Source organism: Equus quagga, chromosome 1 (assembly GCF_021613505.1).
Source record: "Equus quagga isolate Etosha38 chromosome 1, UCLA_HA_Equagga_1.0, whole genome shotgun sequence".
NCBI classification, from domain to species: Eukaryota; Metazoa; Chordata; class Mammalia; order Perissodactyla; family Equidae; genus Equus; species Equus quagga.
In genome coordinates, this window is record NC_060267.1 from 75,187,109 (window position 1) to 75,205,532 (window position 18,424).

The 18,424-nt window shown below is 39.3% G+C and overlaps 1 protein-coding gene across 1 annotated transcript in view; it reads left to right on the forward strand.

The window, feature by feature from the left end:
* Positions 1-16,282, forward strand: part of KIAA1958 (KIAA1958 ortholog) — a 150,859-nt gene extending 134,577 nt beyond the window's left edge. Inside the window, exon 4 of the mRNA XM_046663783.1 lies at positions 12,032-16,282. Coding sequence (XP_046519739.1) covers positions 12,032-12,838 — 807 coding nt within the window. The 3' untranslated portion in view covers positions 12,839-16,282. The remainder of the gene's footprint in view (positions 1-12,031) is intronic.
* The last annotated feature ends 2,142 nt before the right edge of the window (positions 16,283-18,424 follow it).

Below are 18,424 nucleotides of genomic sequence, written 5' to 3' on the forward strand. Positions count from 1 at the left end.
CACACACACACACACACACACACACACACACACACACACACACACGCAGAGGAATATTAGTCAGCCGTGAAAAAGAAGGAAATCTTGCCATTTGTAACAACATAGATGGACCTTAAGGGCATTATGCTAGGTGAAATAAGTCAGACAGAGAAAGACAAATACTGTATGGTCTCACTTATATGTGGAATCTAAAAAAAAGCAAAAAACAAAACTGAACTCATAGATTCAGGCAACAGATTGGTGGTTGCTAGAGGCAGGACAGGGAGTGGGTGAGCAAAATGGGTAAAGGTGGCCAGAAGACCTGATGATGTAAGGTACAGCCTGGGGACTAGTTAATAATACTGTATTATATATTTGAAAGTTGCTAAGAGAGTAAATCTTAAAAGTTCTCATTACAAGAAAAATACATTTTTAACTATGTGTTGTGATGGATATTAACTAGACTTATTGTGGTGACCGTTTTGCAATATATATAAATATCCAATCATTATGTTGTACACCTCAAACGAATATAATGTTATATGTGAATTGTATCTCAATTTTTTAAAAATTAAAAAAAAAAAAAGAGCAAGACTCAAAACCCAGGATGACCAAATGGTTTTCAAGTAACTTAACTGTGTCCCAGAACAAAGCTTTAAGAATATCCAGAACCCAAGAAATAAAATTCACAATGTCTGGCAGCTAAACAAAAGTTATCAGACATGCAAAGAAGCAAGAAAATATATCCCTTAATGAGTGAATCAATCAAAACCAAACCAGAACTGATAAAGATTTTAGAATTAATAGACAAAGACATTAAATAGTTATTATAAAGAGGATAAACAACTGGCCAATAAGTACATGAAAAGATGCTCAACTTCATTAGACATCAGGGAAATGCAAATCAAAACCACGTGATATTCCACTTCACGTCCAGTAGAAAGACCAGAATTAAAGAAGAAAAACAGATAGTAACAAGTGTTGATGAGGATATAGAGAAATTGGAAGCCTCACACACTTCTGGTGGGAATATAAAATGATGCAGCTGCTTTGGGAACAGTCTGGCAGTTCCCCAAAAATTAAGCATAGAGTTACTCTATCACCCAGCAATTCCTCTCCTAGGCATATACCCAAGAAAATTAAAAACATAGATCTGTACAAGAACTTCTACACAAATATTTGTTGTAGCATTGTTCACAATAGCCAAAATGTAGAAACAACCTAAATATCCATCCACAGATGAATGGATAAACAAACGTGGCATATCCATACGATGGAATATTATTTGGCAATAAAAAGCAATGAAGTACTGATACATGCTTACAGCATGGATGAACCTTGAAAATGTTATGCTAAGTGAAATGAGTCAGACACAAATGGACAAACAAGTCTGATTCCATTTATTTAAGGGACCTAGAATAGGCAAGTTCGTAGAGATAGGAAGTATAATAGAGGTTACTAGGGGCTGAGGGGAGGAGGAAATGTGGAGTTGTTATTTAATGAGTACAGTACAGTTGCTGTTTAGAATGATGAAAAAGTTCTGGAAATGAATAGTGGTGATGGTTGCACAACATTGTGAATGTACTCAATGCCATTGAATTGTACTCTTACAAATGGTTAAGATGGTAAATTTTATGTTATGTGTATTTTACCACAATAAAAACCCCAAATAAATCAATTGAAATGTAACTATTTCACCATTATTAGTAGTAATTTTAAAATTCACCTATTCTCACGGACCCCCATCACCATTTCTTCATCTCCACTCACCTTAACCTTTTCCAGGCCATAGGGTCTTGTCTTCCAGACTTTGTGAAGTCACTATGAAGACACTTGTCTGTTACTGGAAACTTTTACATTTCCATGCAAGAATCCATGAAGGGCCTCATTTCTCTACACCCTCCATTCCTTAGATAACATATACATCCAAGCTGGTGGAAATATCCCAACTGTCTAGTAGAGTGTGCCTTATCACCACTTCTAGGTACTAGTGTTTCTTAGTTTCCCTTGTGTCATCTAGAGGAATAATGGGTGAAGAAGATATATTCCAATCCTCTGTAATCTTCTCACATGGGCCAGTCAAGTTTTTTTTTTCCTAAGGAAGATTCACCCTAAGCTAACATCTGTTCCCAATCTTCCTCTTTTTGTGCTTGAGGAAGTTTAGCCCTCAGCTAATATCTGTGCCAATCTTCCTTTATTTTATGTGTGGGTTGCTGCCACAGCATGGCTGACGAGTGGTGTAAGTCTGCGCCTGGGATCTGAACCTGTGAATCCTGGCCACTGATTCAGAGCATGCTGAACTTAACCACTACACCATGGGGCCAGCCCCTAAAATTAAATATTTTTAATAACAAATTCTTAAGAAAGAGGCCAATATCTTAGAGAAATAGCCAATATTTAGTTAAAAGAAGGAATTGTGGCATCAAGGCCCATACTCTTTAATCTCACTTTCTTGGTCTTAATGCAACGTATTTTTGGTCTAGATGTGTCTTTAAAGATAGTTACAGCTGGCAGCAGACGAGGGAGGGAACAGCTCTTGATGACTGTTTGGCAACTGGTGATCCTTGAATATAGTTGTTTGTTCAAGGAAGAAGGCAAGGAGTCAAATCAGACTTGAAAATGTTATCTAAATAAGCAGAGTGTACACTGCCACTCTGTGGTCACACTATGATCTACCAAGTGTGTTCCGCATAGTATTTTTTCTTCACAAGTGTGGCCTAATCCTCACTGATTCATCTCCCTCAAGGTTGCTATCTCATCAATGGGTATTCCTTAGACTCACTCAGAAAATAGAGCATTCTGAAGTTCCATACCTATCTTTCTGAATAAAGTAAAATTTGGTAACTGCAAAATGAAGTCATTTTTGTTGTCAGCAATGGTTACTTCAAGATTCATTTTGTTTTCCTATAAGAGTATTTGTAGTTCATAAGCATTTTCTCCATCCACCTAGACAGGATTACCACAAAGGGGAGTTTGAAGCATTCCCCAAAAGTAACTCTTGGTTTTGCTTGTCTTATAACTCTTTCAAGTGTCAAGGATTACTGTGTAGTTCCAGAACTTTGGAACTTGTCAAACAGTTCAATTTTTCTTTATTCCGGTCTTTCCCACCTGGAGTCATCAGCCTTCTGACCAAGCTCTTACATCTCTTTGGTCTTTTTGTTGTTGTTGCTGGTGGTGGTGGTGAGGAAGATTGGCCCTGAGCTAACATCTGTTGCCAGTTTTCCTCTTTTTGCTTGAGGAAGATTGTCCCTGAGCTAACATCTGTGCCAATCTTCCTCTGTTTTGTATGTGGGATACTGCTACAGCATGGCTTGATGAACGGTGTGTAGGTCCACGCCTTGGATCCAAACCCGTGAACCCTGGGCTGCCGAAGAGGAGTATACAAACTTAACCACTGTGCCACTTGGGCTGGTCCCTCCCTTTGGTCATTTTCATGTCAAGGAAGCCAGATTTATAATCCATGGTGAATTTTGACATGGTAAATATGTTCAGAGTGGATAATGAAGGAAAATAGTTCTTGCAGTGTCTTTGTAGCAAATTGAAGACCTTGGTAACCTGGAGGAATAATCACCAACGAAAACTCAGTGTGAGAAAACTAAGGAGGCAGCCAACATGGGCAGAATGAATGGTTTCTTGTGTGCAAACAATATAAATTTTGTGACTTGACATTTCTCTAGGAATTGCTTTCGCTATGATCTTATTTTGAAATTTGTGATATTCTGTGTAAATCAAGAAAAATGTTCTGCCTCCTAAGTCAACTTGGTTCTCCTGACTCCAAAGTTAATTCAGTAGTTTAACCCTTGTGTATCAGTTCATTGGGTCTCAATGATATATTTCAGTCAAACGGTGTTGGAGACCCAGTCGTGTATAAGATGTAGTGCTTGCTTTCAGGGAGCTTTCAGTCCACTTCGAGAAACAGACATATAATTAGACAAAAGACTGTGCAATATGGAGAGGACCATAATAAAATTTAAATTAAGTGCCATGAGATCCCAGTTGAGAGAGTAACTTTGCTTAGGAAAGCTGGAGAAGGCTTTATATAAGCAGAATTTGAGCTAGTTCTGAAATTGAATATTGCAAATAGAGAAGGTTAGAAAAAAAGCATTCTAGATAGAGGAAGTGCATGTGCAAAGACTTAGAAGCATGAAAGAGCCTGGTGGTTTCTATGAATGGCACAAAGTTCAGTAAGCCTGGAAAACAGAGTACAAAGAGAACAGAAGATGAGGCTAGAGAAATAGGGTGTGTACCAGTTATCTATTGCTGCATAACAAACCACCCGAAAACTCACTGGCTTAAAGCAACATTCACTTTATTTGCTCATGGTTCTATGGGTTGTACTCAGCTGGATGGTTCTTTTACTGGTCTCACTTGGGGTACTCATGTGGGTGCAGTCATCTGTATATTAGATGGGAGACAGCTTGTCTCTGCCTCCTGTGTTCCTGAGGTCTAACTGGCTTCCTCACGCGGCAACATCATGTACTAAGATGATGAAAGCAGAGCCTGTAAGAACCTATAAGACGAAAGCAGATGAAAGCAGCATCTCTTGAGGCCTAGGCTTGGATTCACACATTGTCACTTCTGCCATATTCTATGGTCCAATTAAGTCATGGCCAGTGCAGATTCCAAGGTTGGGAAAATAGATTCCACCTCTTGATGGGAAGACCAGCAAAGTCGCAGTGCAAAGGGGTGTGAGAACAGGGAGGGGAGGAATTGTGGCTGTCTTTGCAAACAATCTACCATAGGGTGGAAGCAGATTGTGAAGACTCGTATACAAGGTACACAGTTTGGAATTTGTCCTAAGAGCAACAGGAAGCTATCAGAGGTTAGTTGTTTTGTTTTATTTTGTTTTTAAGCACTAGGGTAATAAGGTTTTCTGCTCAGCACCTCTTATTTAGGAACCATTTCTCTTCTGTACTCCCCAGGGTTACTGCAGAAGCCATCATATTAGTACAGTGCCCCACCTTTTGGTCAGTTGGTTGGATCAGGAGTGGGCCAATCCGAATCCTTCCTTTAGACTTTTTCTACTGAAATGAGAGTTGGACTCATGCCAGTGGCTGAAACTGTAAGACATAAACCTTGGGGAGTGCTAGGTGGCTATGTTTTGAGCTATATAAAGAAAGCTGCTCTGTACAGAGAAGCAGAGATGAGAGGTAGAGAGTGTCCTGATGACCTTGGAGTCCACTAATTCTGATACCCCTCTTTGCCTAGGCTTGTTTGAGTTTGGACTATCTCTTGCAACCAAATGAGTCCCAACTAATACAAAGAGAGGTTAACATCTGCAAGTAGGGGGTTGTAAGTGACAACATAAAAATCTGAAACCAGCTGATTGGGGTGTCATGGTTATTGAGAAGTTATTTTAACTGGTTTCTACAGGTATGTAAGACAGCTGTTACTTTTTACATTTTGTATACAGCTACCCTCCTCTTCCATTTTCCTTTCCTATATGTGTATATACATACATATGTTTGTGTGTGTGTGTGTAATTTCTTTTTCTTGTCTTACCTGGTAGGCTAGAACCTCCAGCCCAGTATTATATAATAGCAGTGATATTCAGCATGCTCATCCTATTCCTGACTTTATTAAAAGTATTTTAATGTTTTCATCTTGGTTATAATTTTTATAGCTCTTGTCTGTAAAATCCTCTTCATCTAAGTAAGAGGATTTTTTTCTTCCAATCTAAATTTAATTTGAATTTTTAAAAATTTGAAATGGATGTCACATTCTTTCAAATTATTTCAGTAATTATCAAGTTCATATTATTTCTCCTTAATATACAAATGTCAATTATATTAAAATATTTAAGATTGAGTCATCCTTATACTTTACAGTAATCCCTACTTGTCATGATGTAGTTTTGCTTTCCTGCAAAGTAGCAATTAACATGGTACTACACAAAACAAGGACTGCCTATATTATCAAATCAAATTCAGGACTGCAGGAAAGCAATTATTTGAGAAGTCCCAAGGCTGATTGGAGATTCTCAAAGTTTTATTTTCTTTTTCTTCTTTTGCTGAGGAAGATTAGCCCTGAGCTAACACCTGTGCCAGTCTTCCTCCACTTTATATGTGGGTCGCTGCCACAGCATGGCTGACAAGTGGTGTAGGTCTGCGCCCAGGATTCAAACCTGTGAATCTGGACTTAAAAGCAGAGTGCGCCAAAGTTAACCACTACACTACAGGGCAGCCCCTCAAAGTTTTCTTAAGTCAAAAGAAAGACTTTAATTTTAGGACAGGTTCATCAAAAATATCAAAAAGTTTTAAAACATTTGGTGAAATGGGAAACAATGCTTAGTTATCCATTCAGTCAAGGTGACAACATAAACAGTCAAAGGCAAACAGAGTTAAAACAGTCCAAAACCCTTAACAGAGAGACCTCAGTCTCTTTGAACAGAGGAAATTACTTTAACAAAATTTAGATTTTTCTCTCTCTTAGGTAAATTCACTCAAAGAAGAACCTTTTATATAACCTCTTTGTCAAGAGTACACCAAAAGTTTAAGAGAATATCTTTTTAAGAGAGAAAACCAAATTCTGATTTTGTACCAGGTTACTTTTGATATTGAAACTCATTCATTTAATTGAATTCATTTTAATCTCAGCCAACTTGACCATGTATAAAACTCATCAGGGTTTTACTTCTTTAAACCTTCTGTCATTTACTTTTTTACATTCAGAATTTGTCCCTTGTTTTCTTTTGCTTTTTTCTTTCCTCTACTTTAGGACAAATTTATCTTTTTTTAACAAAACAAAAATATCTCTATTCTTTATACTTTCTTTACTGAAAACATACATTTTACTTTGTATACAGACTTTTTTGAAATATGTGCTTTCTCATAAGAAATTTCTCAGCATGCACAAAACACGTTTATTAATAAACTTCAGCATCTTTCAGTTTCTCTGAGATAAACCAAAGGCAGACAAATCTATGCTTAGTCAATTGCTAATATTTTATCTTATATGGAAATGACATAGATATTCAACAGGTTTTTATCACTTAATTTAGCAAAACTCTAAAGTTTTAAGTTACCAAAAAAGATTTTGGAAGCTATTTTTTAAATTATAGTACCCAAAATCTCTTACCAATTTTTGTGTAAATTATTTGTTTCCAACAATTATGTTTAGATTAGATTGCTTTCAAACTTTATGTGGCATTAAAGCAGTTAACCGTCATCGTAAGTTGTTTTAAGAACATACATTATAACGTGATTCTTGTTAAAAGTTTCTCCAAAAACTTTTATCTTTTTTTACATCTATTTAGTTTCCCTGTCCTCCTCAATTATATTTAGATTGTCTACAAAAACCTCATGAGACATCAAACAAAATCAGTTGTTATTCTAGGTTATTGCTTTTGCTGGCAAATTTTGTAAGAGATAACATGAGTTCATTTGACCAGTAAACCCAGGCTGTATGTGTGCATCATATCCAATGGTGATAACTCTGAGGACATGCCTATTTTAATAGAACCAGCAAACTTAAGTAAACTTTTATTTATTAAAGATTATTTCTTATCATGTTAACTTAAAAGACATTTGGGTTAGTTTCTGTTACATTTAGAAATAATTTATGTAAGCATTTACTTTAAGCCAATTAAACAGAGCTCTTAATTTTGGCCATACCATCCACAGGTAAAATATCATATATATGTGTGGTCATACATATATCAAAATCATACATGATATCAAAATATCATATATGTATATAACATATTCATAGACACACATACATTTAAGGACTCCATAGTTAATGTTTTAAAAATTTAGGACAATGTACCGCATCTTTAAAAGTCTGCGTAAAGCATTTAACAAAGGCCCTCTTTCTAAATGTACAGTTTAACCTTAGACCAATTTACCTTGTGTGTGGAGAAGCCTTATTACCATTTTAGTGTCTGATATTAGTCTCTAGTTTTGTCTCATATGGTGTGGGCTCAGGCAACCTTATTGCCTTCCCTTTAGTATGTTTAATTAACATTGTCTGATGGGCAGATTTACCCCCACAATCAGGCAAAAAGAGATGCAATCATTTTATGTAAAGCTCATTCAAATACACCACTTTTTACAAAATTTTATTTTAATTTTGTCAACACTTAAACCTCTAATTACATCTTATATTAGGATTTCCTTAACAAGTTTCATTATTATAGTACTGCATGGGGAAGCATTCCCAGCCAGACATAACATCTATTTCCAAAAAACATTTAGTCAAAGTTGAGAAAACTTTTTCATATAGTATTAGCTTAAACATTTTAATCTTTAGGGGCCGGCCCGGTGGCGCAACGGTTAAGTGCACACGTTCTGCTTCTCTGCAGCCCGGGGTTCACCAGTTTGGATCCCGGGTGCAGACAGGGCACCACTTGGCAAAAGCCATGCTGTGGTAGGTGTCCCACATGTAAAGTAGAGGAGGATGGGCATGGATGTTGGCTGGGGCCAGGCTTCCTCAGCAAAAAGAGGAGGACTGGCAGTAGTTAGCTCAGGGCTAATCTTCCTCACACACACAAAAAAATTTTAATCTTTATAGTCTTATGAACCTTAGCAGCCTAACTCTTGCCCCAAACAATTGTTGGTCAGGTTTCTCATTGTGATTTCTGCCTTCTGGCCTTTTAAATTTTTTCAAACTGGGGTGAATAGAATGGGCTTGTCTGAGGTCCTTTAATGTTGAGGAGGACCACTAGGGGTCCTTTTAGCCCGTCTAACCTTAGGCAGTGTTTTATTCGAACCTCTGTTTTAACTTCACTCATGTCATTCTATTCATCCCATTTTCATTTTTAATAACTGGCTAAACATTTCCATCCTGTTGGGATGAGTCCGGTGGCTGTTCCCTTTCTGACTTTTCGTTGTTTCTCCCTCTTTAATATTTGTCTTATTTACCTATTATTATTATCATAGTTTTAAAAACGCCTTTAAAAATTGCCACCTTGTTGAAGAGTCCCTTTATTTTTCCTCAACTTTCTTTTATTCTTTTGTTAACTTAATGTTTTCATTAGCATCTGTAAGACCATGAGAAGCTGAGACCCCAAGTTTATTTAAGTTCTCAAGACTAGTCATTGTATTTTTCCTTTAATTTGGCCTTTTCATAGGTACCAATAAAACAGCTGTTTATGATGGGAGCTCTCTAAAAATTTTTCCAACTTAAGGATCCTTTGTTTGGCCATTTTTTTCCTCCAGAGTCTAAACAATATTGTGGCCATGTGGTATTACAAAATCATCCTTTTTAGACATTGTCTTATAACTATAATCAGACTTTCTACTCAGAATCAGCCCCAGTGGGCTCTGCTTGGGGACAGATGGCATGTTCCCCATTCCAATACACAAAGACAGACAGACACACAGATCATCAGACACAGAAAAACCAGACACCAGTGAACTGGTTCCCAGATTTAGAGTAGAAAGTCCTACAACTGTTCCCACTCCAAATATGTGCCCAGATGGCCCCTCTGTGAACAGAAGGGACCCCAGATGGCCCTGCCATAAATGGAAGGACCCCAGACAGCCCTGCCATAAATGGAATGATCCCAGATGGAGGGCAAGACAGTTCGCAGGCATCCCCAAGGTGACTTACCCTATTCCACATTGAGTCCATTGACTCACCAGAAGCAAAAACAAACAAATCTAGAGCCTGTTTCCTTACACAAGAAAATGTGCCTAGGGCCAGCAGAGCTGCATCAGGTCAAAAGTACTGGGGACAGTCCCTAGGATAAATCACCTAGGCAGCTGCTGAACTGCCTCCCAGGAAATCCCAGTCAGCCTGGAGCCACAGAGCCATGAGCAAGAGCTTCCTGGCTGCTTGCAAAATTGTTACCCGGCCACAAACACCAGGCTGATGGCAAGGAAAAGGTTTATTATTATCAAAAGGCAGCCGGACGAGGAGATGGGAGTTAGTTAGAATTCAGATCCACCTCCTTGAAGGGAGAAAGGTAGAGGATTTTATCTGGGGTTTTAGGTAGGGGAGGGGGAGCATGTGCTGGGGTTTTAGGTAGGGGACGTTTAGCATGTGGACTTGCTGGTTGCCACCTTTCCACCAGCCTGCATTTGGCCTTAAGATGGAATTTCTTTTTCCCTGACTGTCTGGACTTTTCTGGTTAGATTTTATCTTCAGCCTGTGTTTTGCCTTGTGAGGCTGCTTGCAGAGAAGGGGATGGCGAGATGAGGGAATCCACAGGTGGGTGTCCTTGGTTGTCTGCCTCTGTGATGGGTGGTGGATTCTGGGGCCAGGAAGCTGAGGAGTTGGAGTCTGGGAAGCTTCAGGTTCTTGATATTCTCTGGATATCAGTCTTCCTGTAACAAACCTCAAGAACCCGTAATTAGCCAAAACTTCAGTGTGAGCCTAGGGTGAGGCCACCTGGGTTTTTTTAAAAACCATTTGTAACTTCTATTTGCCTTGTGCAGTTCAGGGATACAAAGGTTTGAAAAACTGCTATTTGCTTATGACTGTAACTTAGAGAAGCAGGGAAAGGAGATGTGTGCTTTTGCTTTTAACCCCATGTATGAACTGATATCAGGGGCAGCATCCTCTTTGGGAGCGCTGTACATCTTTGACAATCATTTCACTCCCTTGTTTGGGGCTCTTCAGATTTTTTACCTCCATTGAACCAAGTTTGGCAGTTTATATGTTGCTACAAAATTGTTCAGGCTATCTAGATTTTCAAATTAATATGCATAAAGTATATGACATTTTTCATATTCTTTATTCATTTTCTGTAGTTATAGTCTTTCTAATTCCTAATATTGTTTAAATATATATATTTCCTTTCCTTTTCTTTCTCTCTCTTTCTGTCAGACCTGCTAGAAATTCGTCAGCTTTATAGGTCTTTTCGAAGATTATATATTTTCATTTTTTATCTATCCCAATTTATAACTTTTCTAGTTCATTATTTTATGTTTTATTTTTATCGATTCACTCTACTATTTTTGAATTTGGTTTACTTTTTTAGCTTTTGAAATTGTGTTTGCTTATTTTCAGTGAAATTTCCTAACAAAGTCATTCAAGACTATGGTGCTATTGGAGTGTATTTAGCAACATCTCATACATTTTGATATGTAACATTTTGTTTGGTTCACTTTTCATCTATAATCCGGTTTTTATTTTCTCTTTGGCCCAAGGGCTATTAGAAGAACGAATGCTACCTGTACAGTTTCTGCTTTTAAAACATTTTTTATTGAGACTTTCTTTTGTCCTAGAATATTTATTCAGCCTGAATTGACTATGAGCAAGGTCTGGTTTTCCCTTGATAGCTCCCTCTTGAAAATAAAGCTTTCTTACCAGCCAACCTTCCTTTCTTCCCACCATGCCCAAATAAAGAGCTCTCTCTAATTGTCAGTATAATCCTAAAGTTTTTCATTTCTTTTGAACAAATATCGATATTGAAACCCTATGGATCATTAAGCCAGAGATCTTTCTGGACCTATTCAGATAAATTCAAGTGAAAAATCAAGGCGCAGTAACTTGCTATGCAAAATGAACACGTCAGTCGTCTTTCCTACAGCACCATGTTTAGTACCAGCAGTACCAAACAGTATGTGCAGATATCAAGGAAATTAATGTTGGAATGATTCAGAGTTTAAGTTTAGCTCAGGAATTCTTCAGAGAGGATGGTTGAATTTTGTTGAAGGGGAGGGAGGGAAGGAAATGCTTTGCTAGAGGAGAAGAAGAAAGAGCTTTCCGGAGAGGAAGGGTGAAAGTTACAAAGGCCAATAATAATAATAATGTGTGTGTGTGTGTGTGTGTGTGTGTGTGTTCATTACTATTTCCAAATCCTTTCACATCCACTCCTTTATTTAAGCGTTATAATAATCCTTTGGGAAGATATTGATTATTATGTCCCATTTTGCTGCTTGAAACACTGAGGTTTTAAGAGACTCAGAGCCAAGTATGGAAGCTAGATCATCCAGCTTGAAGTTCGCTGTCCTTTCTACTGTAGCATGCTAAGGAGTCACCCCTCTAGAGGCCACAAAATGTCTTGGCCACAGTCCAGCCCCTGGTGAGGATTAGGAGAAGGAAGGAGGGGTCTGGCTGTTTGGGTGTCCTCAAATGTGTAACCTCAGTGTTTGTCTCATTTGAGATCCCTGCAGTGAAGTTGAACGAGCTGCTCGAGAACTTTTACGTCACCGTGAAGAAGAGTGACGGCTCAGACTTCTTGGCCACCTCGCTCCATGCCATTCGCCGAGGTCTGGACCGTATCCTGAAGAATGCAGGTGTGGGCTTTTCCATCACCAGCAGCACCTTCAATTCTTCCACCAAGAAACTCAAGGAGAAGCTGTGGGTGCTGAGTAAGGCAGGGATGTCAGGTGCCCGTTCCCGCAATATTGTCTACTTCTCCCTTTCTGATGAGGAGGAGATGTGGCAAACAGGGTGTCTAGGGGATGACAGCCCTATCACTCTCCTCTCCACTGTGGTCAAGTACAACAGCCAATACCTGAATATGCGGACGCTGCAGGAGCATGCAGATCTGATGTATGGTGACATTGAGCTGCTCAAAGACCCACAAAACCAGCCCTATTTTGCCCGGACAGACAGTGTCAAGCGGGAGAGTCGGAGTGGTTCCACTAGAGTGTGTCACGGGAAGATCTACCATGAGCATTCCAGGGGACACAAACAGTGCCCTTACTGCCTCCTCTACAAGTACATGTACATCCACCGGCCGCCCACCCAAATGGAAGCCAAGTCTCCTTTCTACCTTACCGCCAGGAAGGAGGCCACTGACATGGGCAGTGTGTGGTATGAGGAACAGAGAATGGGACTGCGGTCTCTTCGGGGAATTGTCCCAAACTTAGCCAAGAAGGTCAAGCTGGAAAACTGTGAGAACTTCACCTTCGTCTCGTTTACTCAGGTGTCTAGGAGGCTTGGCTCCCACAGCTTCTGCCAGTGATTCCCTGGCTCCAGGCCACCTTCCTGCTCATCCTGATAGGCGAGCGCTCCCTCAGGCGGCCGCGGCCGGAGCCCTGAGGAGGCAGGAGATGACCAGGACTTCATGGTCATGCTGGTCTCTGTCAGTGTGACCTGCTATATCTTTGAGTTTGTTTTTTAACTGGAAGTAGAAGAGTATGAAAAATTAGGATGTTTTATCCAAATGTGTGTAACCTTTGTGAAATTACAGAATCTAATACAATGTATAATTGCTACATACGCAAGAGTGAGGAAGTTCATTTTATCTAGTGCCTTTTTAGCACAGATTTTCTCAAAAAAAAAATGGTGGGAAGAAAAAGGAAAACTGTTTAAGTAGTCATTAAAAAAAATCCCAGTAGCCTAGTAGCTTTAGAATGTTATAAAGACTAATACACTTCATTGAATTACACTCACAGTAAAGAACTAGAACCAGAGAGGCAGACACATGAACTAGTTCAAGGAGAAAAATTGCACTTGACACTTCTTTATATTTTGTGGATGGCTAGCTTGGTTCTGCAGAGCGAGCAGCCGTGCATGATGGAAGACGGTGGAGCTGCGCTCACTCATGCTAAGGGAGAGGCAGGGAGCTGGCCGGCTGCCCTCAGCACTGGGAGGACCTTGATCTCTGCGTCAGTGGAGACAATTTTATGAAAAAAGATGAATGCACCCAAAGGTGTTGGTGAGAACAAGGTTTCCAATGAACTCGATGGTTTGTACCATAAGGGAATTTCCAGTAGTGAAAGAAAGTGGCTTGGAAAAGCGATCTGTGACCAAAATGTGAAAACCTCCTGCAGCAGAAGTGCCTACGTTTTATTTCTCAGCACCACGTGAAAGCTAGTTCCCTTTGAACATTTTTTAGAGTGTTTTTTCTGTGTTCTTTGTGTCCTGTGGTTGTTCTGTCAGCACATAGCACTGGATCTGTCAAACAACTAAAGGTGATTTTCAGGCTTAACCAGGAAAATCCAACCAAAACAAGGTGCAAAGAAAACAAACCCCTAAATGTGTTTATTAAAGAGCTTTGAAATATTTTTATCAAAGTAGGGCTTTTTCATCCACAGTAGATGTCATCGTTTTAGGTGGGCACCAATGCTTGGGACATGAGGATGCTGGCAGCCTACCAGGTAAGCACACCCGGCAGTAAAGACTTATTGTCCCCTCAGAGCATGGTGACGGGTCATTAATGCATTTTGAAACCGTGTCACTCAGATAAAATCCAACCTGAGCACACGTTATTGAAACAGCAGCAGAATTTCCTAATAACTACTCTGAATGCAATAGTTAGTGGAAAAGGAGCCCAAAGAGTGCTGATTAATAGTAATAATTTCTAGGGATCTTTATTTTGTATTTGAAGAAAGACTGCGACAACTTTATACCACTTTGTTCCTATGTGTGCTTTCTAATCCAAAATTAAAATTCCAATACAAATTCACTTTGCAGGAGTCTTAAAATCAGTCCTATTTTTTTTCAAAACAGTATTTTAGTGTTTAGTTTAATCAATTGTTTTTAAAAATCATTCACTGATCATTGAAATATGTGATACTTCCTTTCCCAGAGAAGACTCAACCAATGCTGCCTTAAGGTTTAATGGTGTTCCCTTTTCAGTTATTGCCCATTTATAATTTTGTTTACTAGTTGGTCTTTGCTGAGTATAGATTAATTTGGTCTGTCTCCATCCATATATAAACAACAGGTAATATTTAATAATCAATGTTATGACCTGATATTGCATACTGTTCTGTTGTAGTTTCCTATGGTGATTTTAGGGTTTTGATTAAAAAGAGACACAAAACATTAGATACAGTTTCCTTTAGTTTGCCAAACACCCAAAGGATATTTTGTTTGTGGAAAGCAGATGGTCATTTTTCTTGTCAGTTCTGCACTTAAACAGAAATGTAATCTATGTGAACTTCTGGGCAGAGCCGGTAGCCTAATTAAATAAAACCTCCATTTTTATTTTAAATAGATGCAAGAAGAAATTGCCCTTAGGAATCACTGGGATCTTTTCAGATTTTAACATTTTGAAAAGTAGCAATAACTGATCCAGAGGTTGTAATCTTTCTGTTGATAGTGGCTTTTCGTCATTTGAATAACCGTCTCTGCCTCACATTTGTTGCTTATCGCCTGTTTGATGTACTATAAATCCCCAGAGTTCTGAAGTGAATGAGTATAATAAAAAATCAGAAGGGGAATCTTCAGTGATATCTGATGGAAGAAAGAATTGTATCTCAGCATCCTAAATGGAGTTCCTTACATGCCTCCTTGGGGAATGGGAGTGAGGAAAAAAAGAAATTTATCGATTGCCACTCTGTGCCACCCATTGTACTAGTCACTTTTTCTATTATGTATTTGTGTAGAGGTGTGAGCGTGCACACACGCTTACATAAAATTCAAATTCAAATGCCTAGTAAACCTGCTAAAATGGCAAAGCACCTATCCTCCCATATGGCCATGACCCTCCTCAGAGGACCTGAAAGGCGGCCAGAGTGGCTAGTTCCAGTTGGCGCCTGGCTAAGGCACTTGCTCTGTCTTTCCAGCAGCTCTAAACCCTACCCGCTGGCGGCCCAACCCAGGAGACAGGAGAATCCCAGAGAAGGAGGGGGGGAGGTTAAGTGTTTTCTACACTAATCTTCAGATTTTTTTTTTACTCAAAAATGGGAATGGATCTCAGGAGTTCGTGAGTTCCTCTGAGCACACGTTGCCTCTGGGCTCTGTGTCAGGAATGGTAGGTGTGACCCGTGGAGTCCTTTGCGTGACCCCTGCCCACAGCACCTTCTGCGTCTGCTCTAAAGTGAGGCCTGCTTGCTTGGTGCCCTCCTCCCCAGAATCCAGACCCTGGAAAGTCTCCCCCTGGAAGTTTATCCTGGCAGAGATGATAGGCCGTCAGCTTGAAGGACGTGACTCAATCAAATATAAAAGGTTTAGCACAACAGCAGCGCATGGGAGGCATGCAATAAACGTTAGCTCTTTCACTTACAACTTTTTGGTGATGGGATTAATTAATATTATTCGACTAACCTGCATTCTGTCACTTACTTCTTCCATTATGGAGATTCTCTCTTCCTTAAACTTTTAAACTTGAAGAGGAAACCAAACATGATAATCTGGTCACATTAATGCCCACGAATTCTACCTCCAACACAGCCAAGCCCTGATACCTCAGATACGAGCAAAAACAAGTGAAGGACAAACAGAGCGGCCATAAGAGGCTTTAGGAGAAAGCTTTTCGTTGTTTAGTGTGTTGGCAAAGGGGAATATTATTGGAGTACGTAACCAAAGTTGTGAAAGAAATGGTCTCCTTGGTCATGTGGCATTTTCCAGCTTTCCTGGGATTAAATGCTGTGTTAATCCGCCCTGACTGATAAATGGTGTTTGAAGAAATGTGAAATTCTGTTACTTTGATTTTTATTTTATTTTAACCTTATTAAAAGCATCAAGCACTATACCACTCTCTCAGCATGTTCATAGACAGTCGTTAGGAGAATCTGCACAAAGTAACCCTCCCGTAGAAGCGGAAGCCTCTTGCTGTAGTAGAAAGACGACTAGACTGGGAGCCCCTTCACCGCCCACTTGGCAAATTGTGCTCTCCCTTTCCGCAGTGATATAGTGGGATCATTGGATGGAGCATCTCCGAAGCGAACAACGTTACACTTCTCTAGCTCCTCAAGGTCACGTAGTTAGCAAGTGGCAAAACTAGGAAGCAAATTTCATAATGCCTCAGGGTCATATGGTAAGTCTCCTAATTTAGTGCTTCTGCCTGGAATGCTTTCTTTAAAAATAAGATTTTTCTTGAATTTTCAAGTTTCACACCTTCTAAAATTACTTTGCTATCTCTAGGCAGCAGAATGCTGAATATTTTTCTCAGTTTAGGCTAACACTGACCACACTGTTACTGGTTAAATAAAGTAAACAGAATGATTAAATGTTATCCTAATCGAAGATTCATCCTGTTGCTTTTAGTGAAATCTGGATTGCTAAATATTTTTGAGCTAGTAACCAGTTATCCTTTAGGCTCAATAAATGCAAATAGTGCAGACCTCAGTGCAGAGTTACCTCATTTTGTCTGCGAGCTCTAATTTAGTCTGTTAAGGCCCATACGTATTTAGAAGCTGTTAACAGACAGCCCTGAACAAAAGAATACATTAAAAGTTTCAAATTGGTAGATATCTTTAGATGCTTTTGCTTTGGGGTAAAATTTTTTTTTTTTTGGTGAGGAAATTGGCCCTGAGCTAACATTTGTTGCCAATCTTCCTCTTTTTGCTTGGGGAAGATTGTCGCTGAGCTAACATCTGTGCCCATCTTCCTCTACTTCATATGTGGGACACGACCACAGCTTGGCTTGATGAGCTGTGTGTATGTCCACAATCAGGATCCGAATCCAGCAACCTAGGCCGCTGAAGCAGAGCGGGCAAACTTAACCATTATGCCACCAGGCTGGCCCCAAGGGGTGAATTTTTAATGCTCTGAATTAAAAGAAAAACGTAACAGTTGTTTTGGCAGTTTTCTTAGGTAAAAATCTTTGTTGTATTTTCCCATATAAATTATTAACTACCACCAAAACATAACTGGAGGCAGAGATTCATGGTGACCTCAGGCCAGGCTTTCTGAGAGAAGAAGAGGCCGTGTGGGATGATAAACTAAGTCATCTCTGGAAATTCCTGTGTATTCTATATCCGTGTGTTCTGACATCACAGGATTTCCCACAATGCCTTTGAGGGAAGCGGCCCCTCCTTCCAGCCAATTTCACCTATTATTATGATTTTGAGTACTTCCATTCTTTACGGTCCAGGAAATCCAGACGAGTTCTCCATGTTCAGTTGTTGACCAGAATTAAATTATGTTCAACTAAAGTGCTTTATTATTCATCTAATGCAGCTCATAGGGAAATTAATCATTTCAGGAAATATTAATTTATTAAGATAAAAAATCACTAGGTTATATGTAGGTGCATATTGCTTCCATTACTATTAATAGCAATTAGAGCCCTCTCCCCCATTGAGATGAGAATGGGCTCCTAGATACTTTAGGTCAGTATAACTAATTTGATTAATTTGCATTTAACTGTAGTTAGTGTTACTGATTTGTTCAAATAAAAGTTTCTAGAAGGTTCAGATTTGCCTAACGCTGACTATGGTAAGCACTTTCTTACAGCTGCCTCATGTCCTCATTTAATTCTCACAGCAGCTCTGCAAGATAGGTCTAATTATTCCCATTTTACTTCTTGAGAAACCAAGGCTCAGAGAAGTTAAGTAAACTTCCCAAAGTCTCACAGAGCTAATAGGTTGGAGAACCCTGGTCTTCTGACTCCAAATCCAGCACACGATCCATTAGACCAAACTTCCTTCTTCAGGCCCACGGAGGTCCATTTATCACAGAGCTTTTAAAAAATTAAGCAGTTTCTATTTGTTTGGGAAAGATTTCATTTCCTAAGCTGTACTGTGTTATACCGTATATGTACTGGCCTACGAATTGATGGGCCACTTGGTATAATTTAGTAGTTCCTGGAAAGCCTGCTGGTTTTCCGTGAATGAGTATAACGTTTTCTGTCAATTGAGAACCTTCTGTCTTTATC